At 40.2% G+C, this 14,194-nt stretch overlaps 1 protein-coding gene across 4 annotated transcripts in view; it reads right to left on the reverse strand.

Moving 5' to 3' along the window:
- The window catches only part of FSTL4 (follistatin like 4), a 213,532-nt gene that overhangs the window by 82,950 nt on the left and 116,388 nt on the right, over window positions 1-14,194 (reverse strand). For all 4 annotated transcript variants that reach the window (XM_068205733.1, XM_068205731.1, XM_068205732.1 and 1 more), the window contains one exon: window positions 13,267-13,387. In XM_068205733.1, coding sequence (XP_068061834.1) covers window positions 13,267-13,387 — 121 coding nt within the window. The remainder of the gene's footprint in view (window positions 1-13,266; window positions 13,388-14,194) is intronic.

A 14,194-nucleotide genomic window follows, 5' to 3' on the forward strand; every position in this document is an offset into this window, starting at 1 on the left:
TCAGGCTCTGACAGCACAACCACCCAGAAGAGTAATTAGATAAAACTTCAGCACAGCAAAATCATCTTGATTACTCTGACTGATTATTAAGTAATTCTTCACAAGAAAATGAAAAGAGAAACAGTGAGTCTCACACAGCACTTCCACGGTCTCTGTACAGGTGGTACAACAACTGCAGCATTTACTGGGCTGCCTGCAGAGCCCAGCACAGTTACCTCCAATGCACTGAAACACATCTGGTATTTCAAGCAACTTAAATGGACTTTATCTGACAGCTTTTGATGCTGGAATTTTAAATTAGCTGGGCCTCACAATCCAGTTCCTATGGGGCATCATCCACAAAAACTAATAACAAAAGCAATAATAACCATAGGAAGTCAAACATCCCCACAAGTGGTATAACTGCTTCATAAGATATTTCAACCTCTTCTGTGCGCAACTTGTATCTATTCTTCAGAGTAAATTATCCACTGGGCTGACATGAGACATGTAATGAAATTGCTTTGCCACTGGCCCTGTTGATTTCTTCAGTTTCTTTCATTATAGGAAATTAGCGGTTCACTAACACTTACTAAAGCACTTTTTGTTTTACAGGGAGCTTGCAGAGCCTGATGGAAGATCTGCCCCTCAGAGAGTGACTGCACAGGAGGATGAAGGTGATGGCTCAGTACCGGGTGGTACCAAGTCCCCCAGCCTTCCCTCTCCCTTCCCTTCTGCTTTCTCCTTAAAAGAAATTACACCTGCCAAGTCTTCTCTTGCCTAATGTTTAACAAAAGGAATGCTGATCAATGATGGCTCAGAGCTGTTGATCCCCTCCCAAGAGCCAGAAGAATGAAGCTAACCTGCCACTCTCTTCTTTTGTTACTTGTAAAGCTCTTGGAGACATGATGACTGGTGCAGGGGAAATCTTTCATTTCTCAATGTCCGCTGTTAAAGAGATCTCACAGAGCAGGAATCCAACAGTTCATTACTTCTATCTGCTCAACAGACTTTTGACATAATTGTATTAGCGCCTCACTTCAGGGCTTGAAAAGTGAAATCTGAAAAGCAGCTTTTTTGCCATTGGTTTATGTGTTTGCTGAAGCCCTGTTTATGTACTGGAATACAAACCACGTTATTTGCAGCTCATATAATTTGTTTAATGCATTGCATTCAGAGGCTACCTGTGCTAATGCATCACAGCAGTAAGTGGGTTACTCTCACTATGTTTGAGAAAGGAAAAAAACATATTTTCTGAGCCAAAGCCCTCCCTCAATGCAATTGTTTTCACTGAATTCAACTCAGCAGGATAAGGGATAGGTGGAAGGGGGAACAAGGGAGTCACTAGCTGTGCACACCTGGATGGCAGCAGCCAAGTTTGTTCTTTTACATCCCAAGCATCCCTCTCATTCATGGATAATGCTGGAGGGATGTGCTGCTCTCCAGAGGAGTTCATGCAGTAGCAGCCCCTCCAACGGCCACACTCTGTATTTCTGCCATGTCAGTATGTTTTGCTACTGCCAAAAAACTCCTGCTTGGCAAAGGAAATGCATTTCCATTCTTTTTGAGAGGTCTTTGACTCGGTGGGTGTCCGTGTAGCACTGCAAGATGAATGCACACTCTGTCCTAAGACTAAGCTGTTTTCATCTTCCATTCAGCTACAGTCACTGCATGTCAATGCATTAATTACAATCCACTGTGCCTGTCCATCCCATTACACTGAGGTATTCAATAAATACTGATTAACATATTGGAGTATTTCCATGAGTGCATCTTGGAGTGAATGGGTTCATAAAAATACATCTTAAAACAAAATAAGGAGGATAATAGCAATTCTGTAACAAATTTAGCCTCATATACATCTCATATTTTAGCAGATGATTGCTTAGCAAATTGCATTAAAAGTCACACAACTCTCTAGACCTGCCAGAAGACACTCTACACCTCTGGGCTGACTCCAAGGCAGTCTACCTAGGAGACACATTTGTATTCTTTGTGCTCAATACTGCACTTAATAGACATTAATGTAATAATACTAATATAATAATGTAATAATACAGTAATAATTACTATTTGAATAAGTGGAGATGTGTTAAAACAGCCAAAACATATCTCCATTTTAAGCCTGTAAATTACCACATGGACTGCTCCAAAGGCTGGAGATGAATGTGGTGGCTACCAGTGTTACAGGAGCTAAGGACAGACAAGGCAGACTTTTCTGCTGTTTACTGTGGGAGAATCTGGCACAGTTTTTTTTTGTTGCTATAATAAACTGCAGTTCCCTGAAGAGAAGAGACTGAAGGCAAATTCCTCCACTATCCATAATGACCAAATGCAACCAGATCCTGTCACTTGTTCTGAAAGAACTTTGCCTCCAGGTCCTACAGGAATGTAAACCCTACCTAGTGATGCCTGCATATCAGCTACAAATGCCAGGACTGACAAGTTGCTGTTTGGGTATTTAGGGCAGAAAAACGAGGTTTAGTTCCAGCTGGTTTAGTCTGTTGATGAATCTGGGTTTTCCTGCTGCAGGAGGATGGGAGATGCATGCCTCCCACCCCAGCCAAGGTGTCCTCAATGGGAAACCAAAGTGTCTTGCTGCAGAACTAGCAGATTACAGAAAAACACATCAGCATTCTAAGAACAATAAAGAAATGAGACTCCTGTCCTGAAAATTAGATCCTCAACAATGGTTATTTTTAAGTCCACTGTTGTAAACTGCAGGAAATTGTAACTTTACATATGGGCTTATACCCACAACAGTCATCCTCTAGAGGAACCTTTTCCCAGATGTGTAAACCACCAGGCTCTTGGGCAGATGCTGAGTAGCAGGTGAACAGCATATCATTCTGTTTCACCACACAAACATTAAAAATGTTTATCCTCCAGCTCCCAGTTTTGTTACAGGATGTGCTAATGGACAGGTTAAACACCATCAACAACATGCAGCATGGACCAGCAGTAGCAAGATGCATTTCCTCTCATCAGCTTGCTAAGAACTCCATGCAGAGCTCCTGAATTTTCCTGGCAGAAATGATGTCTTTTCCCCATCCCAGCAATGGGTTCCTTAATCAACAGCCTTTCCAGAGTGAGCAGAATGGAAAAGGGAGACATTTGTGCAGCAAAAGTTTTATGAGTTTAACTGTAAGAGCTATCAAATAATAGCTGTGATATGTTACATAAAAATATGCATATATATATATATATATATATATATATATATATATAAAAAATATATATGCATGTATTGCTGTAAAGGTTGGACCTGATGATCTTGAAGGTCTTTTCCAACCTTAATGATTCTATGAAAAACAAACAATGCAGTGACAGTGCCTGACCTTGGCCATACAGTGTCTGTGACTGGTGACAGCTCTTGGCTTTTCACAGATCAGGGTCAAATTTACCTGAGGTTTTTTTTTTTTTGTGCTGCTACGTGTGGACAGCAGGACAGCACCCCTGGCTGCATGTGGAGCTTCAGCAAAGGGTTGTGATTGATGATGCCACCTGAGGTTGCCCAAAACACTGGAGAAAGCTGAATTTTCTCCGTTATTACAATGAAACGTGAACGACGTAGAGAACCAGGTCACAGAGCCAGACAGGAGAACAAAACCACAGGAAGAGTCTGTCTGGGCAGCATCTTTCAGGAAAATCTTCAAAATCAGTCTGTACCGGAAAGCAGTTCCAGCAACCAATCCATCAGACCAGAGCCCTGCCCTGACACTACAGGAAATCAGAACATGGGAGAACTCTGTGAAACACAGTTCATGTCAAAATACAGTCTGAAAGGGTATTTGAAATGTTACCCTGGTCTTTCAAACTCTCATTTCTGTCATTTAATTTCATCTTTAGAGGGTGTATATATACCCTATGAAATCCCAGGATGAGAATGCTTTCATTCTCTTTTCACCACACTCCTTTTTGGTCTTTTGCTGTGCAATCATTGTCATTCCCACTCCCTGTTCCATCACTCTCTGCATTCCCACCCCCTAGCAATTTTTGGGGCTGTGGTACATGTTGCTACAACTCAGTGATGGGTTTCAGCTGGCCACAGAGCAGGACACCATTCCAAGTGTCCAGGAAAGGACCTGTGATTTTTACTAATACATTATTCAGATTTGTATGACAAACAGAATGACAAATTATAAACAGATATATACTTAGCATATTACCTTTTTTTTCCCCTTCTGTTAAATCATGGCCACAAATTACTTCTCAAAGCAGCAAGTTTCAAATAACACTGCTGGAATATCAGTGTCTGAACTGTGATGAAAGCTACAGGAATCTAAGTGTGGCATAAAGCATGAGTTCAGTAGTGCCTGTACTTGTTTGCAAAAAGAGAAACAAAAATTCTGCAGCTGAATTTTATGTATTGCAGATGAAAAAGCTGACAGCAGGAACAGAGCTTGAGAGGCACAGCAGGGCTTAGCTTGCCCTTATTTATGTCTATCAATGGCTCCTGATATTCCTTCTGAAGTTTTGATCATCAAGAATCTTGAAAATGAGTTTTTTATGATGGTGCTAAAGACAGATATTAGCAACAGCTGAGTTTCACCTCAAATTCTGATGCCACTGAAGCATCTCTGCAGCTTTTTACTTTTTTTTTATCTAAAGGATAGAACCCCTTTTAATTCTTTTTGGAAGTATTAAAGCAGAATCAACCTTTGAGTTCAACTTATTCAATTTTCTACTGCTATTCTTTTTTAAAGTTTCTATCTGGGCATCCTGGATTTGTCAAGGAGATTTTCTCCTGTGAAGAACATGAAATAAAAACATCTCAGCTGTGGCTCTCAATAAATTGTATCACTGCACTGGGAATATGTACTGTACTCAATAATTTTCTGATGACTGCTCTGGCATTTTGATTACAAAATTAGCACTGCAGCTCTGTAGTGCTGTACAGTGCCAATAAAATCTGTCCTAAATGAACTAAGAACTGGCTGATGGACAGATCTCTAAAAGCATTTCTCAGAGGGATCCATTCAAAAAGGGAACCAGATGAAATCACTAATCCTGGGAAAAGGGTCAGTAAGTGACAAAACAGACAACAGCAGCATGATCTCTGCCTGGATGGTGAAGAAAGTAATATGGGAGGGGAAGGGTAATAAAGGAAGTTTTCCCCTTTGCACCTACTCTGGTGGGACTGAGGCTGTGTTAGGTAATTTTTTTTTTTTTTTTGATATATCATGGAACGTTTTTGGCCTTACAAGCTATGAATCTGCTCAACCAGTGGAAGAAAAGATGAAGAACATGAAAATGGAGAAGCAATTCAAAGCATCCACGAGGTGCCTGCAAAGGCAGAGAGACCATTCACAGCAGCTCTCCTCAGATGAAGGCAGATTTTGAAAGAAAAATAAAACTCTGGCAATTACCCACTTGGAAATACACGGAGAGAAAACAAGAGAGAAGAGGAAAACTGCAGCTAAAATGTTCTGGACTGCATGCAATAAAACAAGATCTGGCTCAGGATCCTACTGTATCATGCCTCTGACTTCATGTAAAGTCTTAGGCATTGTAACTGTAATTTTGCCCATTTTTAACAAAACGTCATTTTTGCTTCATGAAAATATTGCATTTGCTTCAAAAATTCCTCAGAAAGACAGAATATGACTAAAAAGTAAAAAAAAAAAAACAACCCAAAACCCAAAACAACACAAGGTTTGGGTCCAATCTTCATTCACAAATGGCCTCTGGTTTTGCAAGACCATAATGAAACCACAGGACTTCTGCAATTCTTCATGCCCAGCTCACAGAAAATGACAATTATACTATTTAGACCCCTAACTACATGACTTTAAGGTGCACAGAGAAGCATAGAATAATTTAGGTTGGAAAAGCCCCCTAAAATTATTAAGTCCAACTGTTACCCCAGCACTGCCAAGGCCACCACTGAACCAAGTGCCACAGCTACGCATTTGTTTAATGCTTGATGGTGACTCAACGTGTGTCTAGGACTGTCAGCCATTCTACGATTTCACCAATGTTTGTATTTGCTCTTCACTGACATAATTCTGTGTTTGCAAGAAACCCAAAATACTATTATTTGTGCATGTGAAATTGCTTCAGCGAACACTGCCAGCGCAGATCAAATAATTTTTGAGTAATGGTATTTGCCTGGTTTATGCGCCAGTGAGTCACTCATAAATACTTATAAATATTTAAATATTCTAGTCCTGCTAGAGTGTGTGTAGACATTTGATATGGTTTGTAGTACATCACCTCTGAAGCACTACTCCACATGGCAATTTCTTGCATTTAAAACCAAGATCAACAAATCAATGCACCCTGAAAAACCATTTTAAGATCAACAGTACATTGTCTTCTAGTGAGTTTTCTTTGCAATTTGTAGACAATAGATTTCCAATAACAACTTGTAATTAAATTACTTTCTCTTATTCAGTCATTGCTTATTAAGACTGTTGACATTTTACAGATGGTATCTTTGGAAATGGGAGATATGAACAAGGGGGAATGGCTTCAAATGAAAGATCCTGGGTTTAGATTAGATATTAGGAAGAAATTCTTTCCTGTGAGGGTGCTGAGGCCCTGGCACAGGTTGCCCAGAGAAGCTGTGCCTCCAAGCCCCATCCCTGGAAATGCTCAAGGTTGGATGGGGCTTGGAGCAACCCGGGACAGTGGAAGAGGTCTTCGTAGCAGGGGTTAGGACAAGACAAGGTTAAGGTCCCTCCCAGTCCAAACCATTCTGTGCTTCCCTACTGGGAAAAATACTGGCAATTGACACTTGAGTGTGCAGGTTCTGACATGGGAACAGCCAAACCAGTGTCAGGCAACCCGCCCTGGCTTTCCATGAAAAAATCTGGCCTCTATTCTTGACATGAAACCACACTCATTCTAACCACACCGATGCTTACCATTAATTCTGCTAAAATTTTATTTGAGGAGGCTCTCTTAATTGAAGTCATAATGCCAAAATATATAAAGTGGGTAGAGTACAAAGCTGAGCAGCAGCCGTGATTAAATGAATTAATGTCTGATCTGAACATGGAAACATTTCTCTTTTTAGCCCAAGGCAAAACCATGTCCCTTTCCCGACTGGCAAGCATGCATCCACATACAACAGAATTATTCTTGATCTAAGCACTTTTAACTTTTTCTCTGGAAACCATATTTTAGCTTTTGAAACCTTTTTGCTTAGATTAAACTTGTCCTTCTTGCTACAAATTAATTCTGATTTTTTTTCTTCCTCTGAGAAGAACCTTTTGCTTTGTTCAAAATGCAGCAAAACAATTGAGACTACACAACAAACCTGATTCTGACAACTGTTTTGTGGAACTGCAAATAATGCAGGGCACTTTGCTGAAGCCCTAAGATATATTTTAGACTTGAAGTGCAAAAGGTTTTCACAATGAGAAGAGCTTTAAAAGAGAGACAGAGAAAGAAACCAACTTCTTTCCTTTGCAGAATGTGTTTCTTTGATAGCAAGGGAGGAAAAAAAAGAAGAAAAAAAAGAAAATCCAAGCAAGAAAATTTTCAACATTCAAGACATAGCTGCCCACTAAAACGCAGTACAGATGAACTCACTGTGATATCCCCAGCTGAGGCATCCTACCAGACAAAAATTATATTTCCAGGTGCAGCAGGATCCTTCCTAGTGCTCAAGCCAAGCATCTTACACTGTATTTATGAGTGAGGCAAGGAGTTAGGTGCTTCTGAAAATGATCTAAAGTCAAAACATATCAAACAGGGAGATCTCAGAAGCTGATCAAAGGCATCTCCATCCTCGAGCACGTGCCCAGAGCTCAACCCTGCTCACTCACGAGTCTTTGGGCACTCTCCCCTGTGCTGAGCTGCTGTGTCTGCCTCCAACTCACACCAGCTCCATCCTCAAAATGCCTAAAAACCCAGCATGGTGTCATGGCTCATGAGAATGCTGGTGACAAAGTGCTGTTGCAGTGACTTGGGTGCTTGTTGAGTTTTTCTGTCATCCCTGTTCAGTCACTTGACACTTCCTGCAGTAATCAAGCTGAATTGTTTTAAATTTCTGCTTTTTCCCTTGACTTTATCTTTTTAGTTTTGTTTCTGCTATAAGATTGCATTATTAAAATAGTATTAATATACTAATAACAATAATAACAACAGTTACAATAATAACAACAATATTACTACTACTGCTATTACTAAATGCCCAGTAAGTTGCCTTCATCCTCAGTAACACATCTGCACACCATTCCTCGAGGCAATCAAGAATGGGCTGCTTTGGGCAACTAAAGGAAACCTCATTTCTTTCCTGAGTAGCTCCTCTAACCCCACATCAAACCAAAAGCAGAGGCCGATGCTCCCCTGCTTGCCCAGCCGTGTTTGAAGTTGGGCTATCACATCGCTCACAGAAGCAATCAATGCTGGTAAGCTAATGAATTATTTCCAAGTTTGTACCAATATCTGCAGCAACATGAAAGAAAAATCACATACCAGGGAGATGACAGCAGGAGAGGCAGAGCCTGGGGCACAAACTGTCAATATTTCACGACTATGATTTGATTTTGTAGATAACTGTTGCTACAACACTGCTTAAGAAAACACTGCAAGCAAAACATTTTATCTCACAATATACTTGTCCAGTATAATTATGTGGGCTTGACCAATCCAGTTGGAAGGAAACAGCAACAAATACCTGACTGCAGGTGCTGTGCCATCAAGAACAGTTTCATGAATTTGTGACTAAACACTTCATCTGAACGTGGATTTTACAGGTGCAATTGCTGCTGGAACAGCTGGTTTGCCACATGTGTGTGGAGTGCATACACACACACACAGAGCAAATAGGGGTATTTGTTTTCCTCAAACAGTATTTATTCACCATTATCACCTTGTTTATTATGAGACCATAGAGTTGGATATGCTGATCTATCTACCAAGAACAGATACCCTGCTGAAAGCTTCCTCCTCACTCAACATCGTCCTCTCCCACTTGACCCTGCAAGCCCCTTTTTATGTTTCATTCCCTGTTTCTCAGTGTAGATCTTTGCTTTTTCCCAGTCAGCATCAATCCCCACAATTAGTAGTTTCTAGTGAATCAGAAACATGCACAAGTCAAAAATAAATCTGTCTTCTACTCCACACTTCTAATGAGTGTCTGGAGGGTGGTGGAGGAATCAGGAATGGGTTGCTCCCTTCTCCACACCACACGGCTGTGGGGAGTACAACTCCTGGAGATTTTAGGATCACTGCAGTAAATCTGGAGCCAGTCCAACACTGCTTCTCTGCACTGGCAGTGATTTACCCATGCCCAGCCCAGGCTCTAAAATTATTTTTTTCACCCAGTTCATTCAAATTCAATCTGGTCTCCCAGCCCCTGGTGGTGGTGCTGGGAGAGCCCCAGTGCCTGGGGGTGGCACCATCCACCCTCCCTGGCAGTTACCCAGCATTTCCCTGACCTCCTGCTGAAAGTGTGTACGTATCATTTTCATATTTCTTCCTTGTGCTTTTTTGGTTAATATTAAGGACATATTAAAAAAGGAAGATTTGGCCTAAAAAAGAATCAGGGAGGAAAGAAAAACATTGTCTTATACTCCTTAACTGGAGTTAAGAGAAGACCACATTAATCCTTCAGCTCCTGCTGCATTCATTCCTGCATGAAAAATGTCCCTGCTTGTGTTCTTTAGATAGCAATATATCCATAGATGACATGCCTCTCATCTTACAGAAACAGCAATTTTCTGTCTACATTTAACTTATATGCAATAGCCCATGGCAAATAACGACTGGACTGAAAAATCATAATTCAGTATTTTTCTTCCAAACTTCCTTTATAGGTTGTTTTGGTCCAGCTATGACATCAGGAAAGTACTTTAATGGGCCATGATCTAGAATTTTAGGGGATTTTATTGTTGGTTTAATAACTCCTTATTAGCTAAACAGTGTTGACAGGAAAAAGGCATTTTGATGGAATGCATCTTTTCCCTCTCCCTCAATTATCTGTAGTACAAATTGACCTGTCCATATTGATGATGATGATGAGGATACAGATCTAGATGATTACACAGACTTTTTTCTTAAGTTGGGCTTTCACATCTGCCAATCTGCCACTCGCCCATTAGGGAAGACAACAGGAATGCCAGAAGTGTCATGCCTAATTTTAATGACCTCCAGACAGATATGGTGCCAGAAGCTATATCCAAAAGCCACCCATATGAGCATTCTTAAAAGTATGACTCAGCTGGGTGATGTGCTTGCCAACTCACCAGACTATCTCTGTGCTGATTAATTAGATGCGTGCACTGCTTTAGCTCTCATGACAACTAAGCCTTTCATTTATTAGTCATGTATTGAATCTTTGTGACAACTTAAAGAAAAGACAACAGACAAATAATCTTTCTAGTACTCTCTTTCTGACGTGTGAAAAATCTTAAGATCATCATATTGAAAATTATTTTTTAAAATTATGGTCCTGAGACTCTTTATCTAATAAAAATTTATTAATGAGGAATTAGAAGACACCTACAAGTGGTTCTTACCAGAGCTGTCAGGGGAGTGTTTCATCTGTCTCATGCACTACTTGTGTATGATTAAGGCAATTTGAAAGTTGACACTTTAATCCTGCGTTAACAGATATTTCTAGTCATCCTCATAGATGCAAGAAAACTCTTAACAGCTCTATTCTTGGGATTAAGGAACAAAAGAACTTTCAGAAAACCAGAAGAAAAATGGTAGGTTTAGAAAGAAGGCCATTATTTCTGCCCATAATCCAAAACTGTGCATTAAAATGCATATGCAAATTATTACCATGGTTGGAAGTTATGATTAAAAATAGCACCTATTAGATGTAGTGCTTGTACTGTCAAAAATCACATTTCAGAAAATGTAAGACTGTGGATTTCTCTCATCCATACACTTTTTATTTATTTACAGATGATCAACATGATGGGGAAGAAAAATAACCTTTGGGTCCCTGAAGGTCTTAGAGAGAGAGAATGGGTCAAGGAAAAACAAGAGACACACATGGAGTGAGAGAAAGAGGCCGCTTTGTGGCTCTGTGAGTTACAACACGGCCACAAGTCCCTCTAAAATGAAATGAAACTTCTAATGCAGCACAAGAATGTCAGATTGGGAAGCTCTTCACATTATCAAGGTCATTTTCAAACCTTTCCAACACTGCAACACTCCACCAGAGCACAGACACCAAAACAGATGTGATAAAGTTTTTAGAGGATAAATTAGATTGAGACTTCTGATGTCACGGAATTCTGGTAATTATGTTCCTCAGCTTGCTGAGGCAGCCGTGCCCATACCTTGCTGCCAGCCTGTGGCAGCCACAATTCATGGCTTGGGTGAACTTCAAGCAACAAAAAGACCTCTCTAATAGGCAAAAAACAGGGGAAATGTGCAGGATGCTGTACCTTTAAACTACTGCTGCAAGCCAAATTCTGACTCATAACAAAGCAGAAATCTTATAAACAAAATTTTCATAAACTAAAGTGTGCCCTTAAGTGTTGAAAGTATTTTTGAGATTTTTTTTTCCTACATCATTTAATAAAGTAAAGGGAAAAAATATACTTCAACCAGGCACTAAATTTGCTTCCAGGTTCCCCAAAATTTCAAAAGTTGCAAGCAATTAACTTTGGTTTTAAATTAAAAACTGGTGAGCCATTAGCTGCTCTTGATAAAAGTCAGGATTCTGGGAAAACTGAAAATGGAGAAGTCAGTCTGGTTTTCAGCTTCAGATGGTGAGAAATTCTGTTCAGATACAAAACTCCTCTGACGAACAGTCATTGTTACACCTTGTGTTTTGTTACGATAATTGTGCAGTTTATCAGTATTATTGCTATTAATTGGTTAATATTTTGTACTTGTCTTATTTTCATTTTCTACTTAAAATTCCCTGAACTGAAACCCCTAGAAATAATTTGTGGAATTTAGGTTTAAGTTGATGTGACTTTGAGAACCCATTGATCTAAATATGCTCCCAAATAACTGCATGTCAGGCCTTTATAGCTGGGTTAATACACTTTATGCCTTCTTAATGTATGAGATTTTATGTTTTACTGTACATCTGCTGTGTTGAATTGCATGTGAGGTTCAAACAGGTCCACGGTGACAACTGGGGCTAATCTTAAAACACTTTAAACACCTTCCAATATTTAAAGGTTGCCTACAGGAGAGATGAAGAGGGACTTTTGACAAGGGCATGGTATGATAGGACAAGGGGTAATGGTTTCAAACTGACAGAAGGGAAGGCTAGACTGGATATTTTATAAAGAAATCCCTCCCCGTGAGGATGGTGGAGCCCTGGCACAGGTTGCCCAGAGAAGCTGTGGCTGCCCCATCCCTGGAAGAGTTCAAGACCAGGCTGGACAGGGCTTGGAGTGACCTGGTCTAGTGCCAGGTGTCCTTGCCCATGGCCCCAAACCATTCTGTGATTATTATCTAAACTGGGTTTTTTAAAATGAAAAGCTGTAAATCAAGAAAATAGACATTACCCTCCTCAGAAAAGAATCCTGCTTAAGAGGTAACCAGGTTATTGTCTCTTTCCCTGCACTCAATAAATAGAGTCAGTAGCTGAATCCTGCTTCAGTTTTAGCCACAATGTCTTAACCATACCCAAGTTCTCTGTAGCTCACTCTCTTGATTTCTGAATAACCCTGCCCATTTTCCTTTTTCTTCAGTATCCCAAAGAAACAGGCAACAATACAACTTTCTATCACCCAGATGAAGGAGACAGTGTGGGCCTTTTCCAGTGAAGGACTTCAACAAATGCTTAACTCAAAGCAAGAACATAAATTTATGAAGATAAATGGGATAACAGAAGTATTTATTATATCCCACTGTTTAAGCAGCTCTGTGATCCCCCGATCCTTGCACAGGATGCTGAGATTTATATCATGATTGCACACTCTAATACACTCATTAACATGGAAAACAAAATGTAGAAAACATAATTCCCAGGCAAAATATTCAGTAAACACCTTCCCCACAGCAAACTAACTCACATTACCACAGGAACTTTGGACAGGTTTCCATCTTGTTTCTTCAGGGTTCATCAAACCATGTACTCAGGTCTACAGACCTTGGCCAGGCCACCATCTCTCCCTTGCCATCAACAAGAAGCACAACAAGACACAGAAGAAAACAATAAACTCGACACACCTGTACCAACCTCCTGCTCCACGCTGTGGAGCACAGACACCTTGGAAACAAGCCTTCCAAAGTGTTTTCTTGGCATTAAAGACAAAAAAGTGAGCATCTTCGCTGACCACGCCTAGGAAGACAACAGTGCCCTCACAGATATTCCCATGCTTCAAACAGCCAGGACAGACCAAAGCAGGGACTCACGGAAGGCTGTGTAGAGCTCCTGCAGGGTCAGGCGGCCGTCGTTATTGTAATCATCAAACTGGAGAAGGTTTTCAAGTGTACAACCCAGTAAATCATCCTCCAGGCCCTCCTTCTTCATTAGCTGTAGCAAAGAGAACATGTAACCTTAAATGTAATGCAATGCCACACACTGCTGGCCTGGCTCACCTGGCAGATCTTCCATGAAATGACCTTTGGGGACATAGATAGATAATAGATTATCATAACTGTCATTATATATTTGCTTTCTATCAGGATATTTGTATTCCTGCAGCACTTCATGGACCATGGACTGAAGAGCCCCTTCCTTTACCAGCAGCACAGAAATGCATTTTCATATTGAAAACGGACCGGAAAATAAATATTCAGCAGGGGAAAAGGAAAGTCTGCTTCTTTCTCCTCTGTAAGTAAGGACAAAACTGTATGCCCTGATTTTAGGAATAGAACAGGCAACAGTGGATGGTGTACTCAACACTGATGTGCTTTTCCAACCCCTGACAGTTTGCTTCTTTTGTTTTTTCAACATTTCATTTGTGTTCTCTGAATTTATTGTAGAACATGAAGAAAATTGCTGAACTGTTGCATCTTCCAGACAGGAAAGCTTTTTCCTGTAGGACAGGGACTCTTTTATTTACTATTCTAGTCTTGACCCATTATGTTGAAGCAATTTAAAGTAATAATGCTAAAAAAATGACCCTTCACCTAGCAAGTAAAAAATATTCAATAAAAGTGAGATCAACCATAACTTCCAAGATCAATCCTCTAAAGATGGAAATTTCCCTCTGTCTACCCTTTGCATAGAAAATTGACTAACTTTTCATAAGACTGACAAGTTTTTACTAGTCCTTTTGATTTAACGTCAGGGAAAAAAACAGTGGAAAACACTTCAGCTGTGACACACTTTGTAGAT

Source organism: Anomalospiza imberbis, chromosome 15 (genome assembly GCF_031753505.1).
Source record: "Anomalospiza imberbis isolate Cuckoo-Finch-1a 21T00152 chromosome 15, ASM3175350v1, whole genome shotgun sequence".
Lineage (NCBI taxonomy): Eukaryota > Metazoa > Chordata > Aves > Passeriformes > Viduidae > Anomalospiza > Anomalospiza imberbis.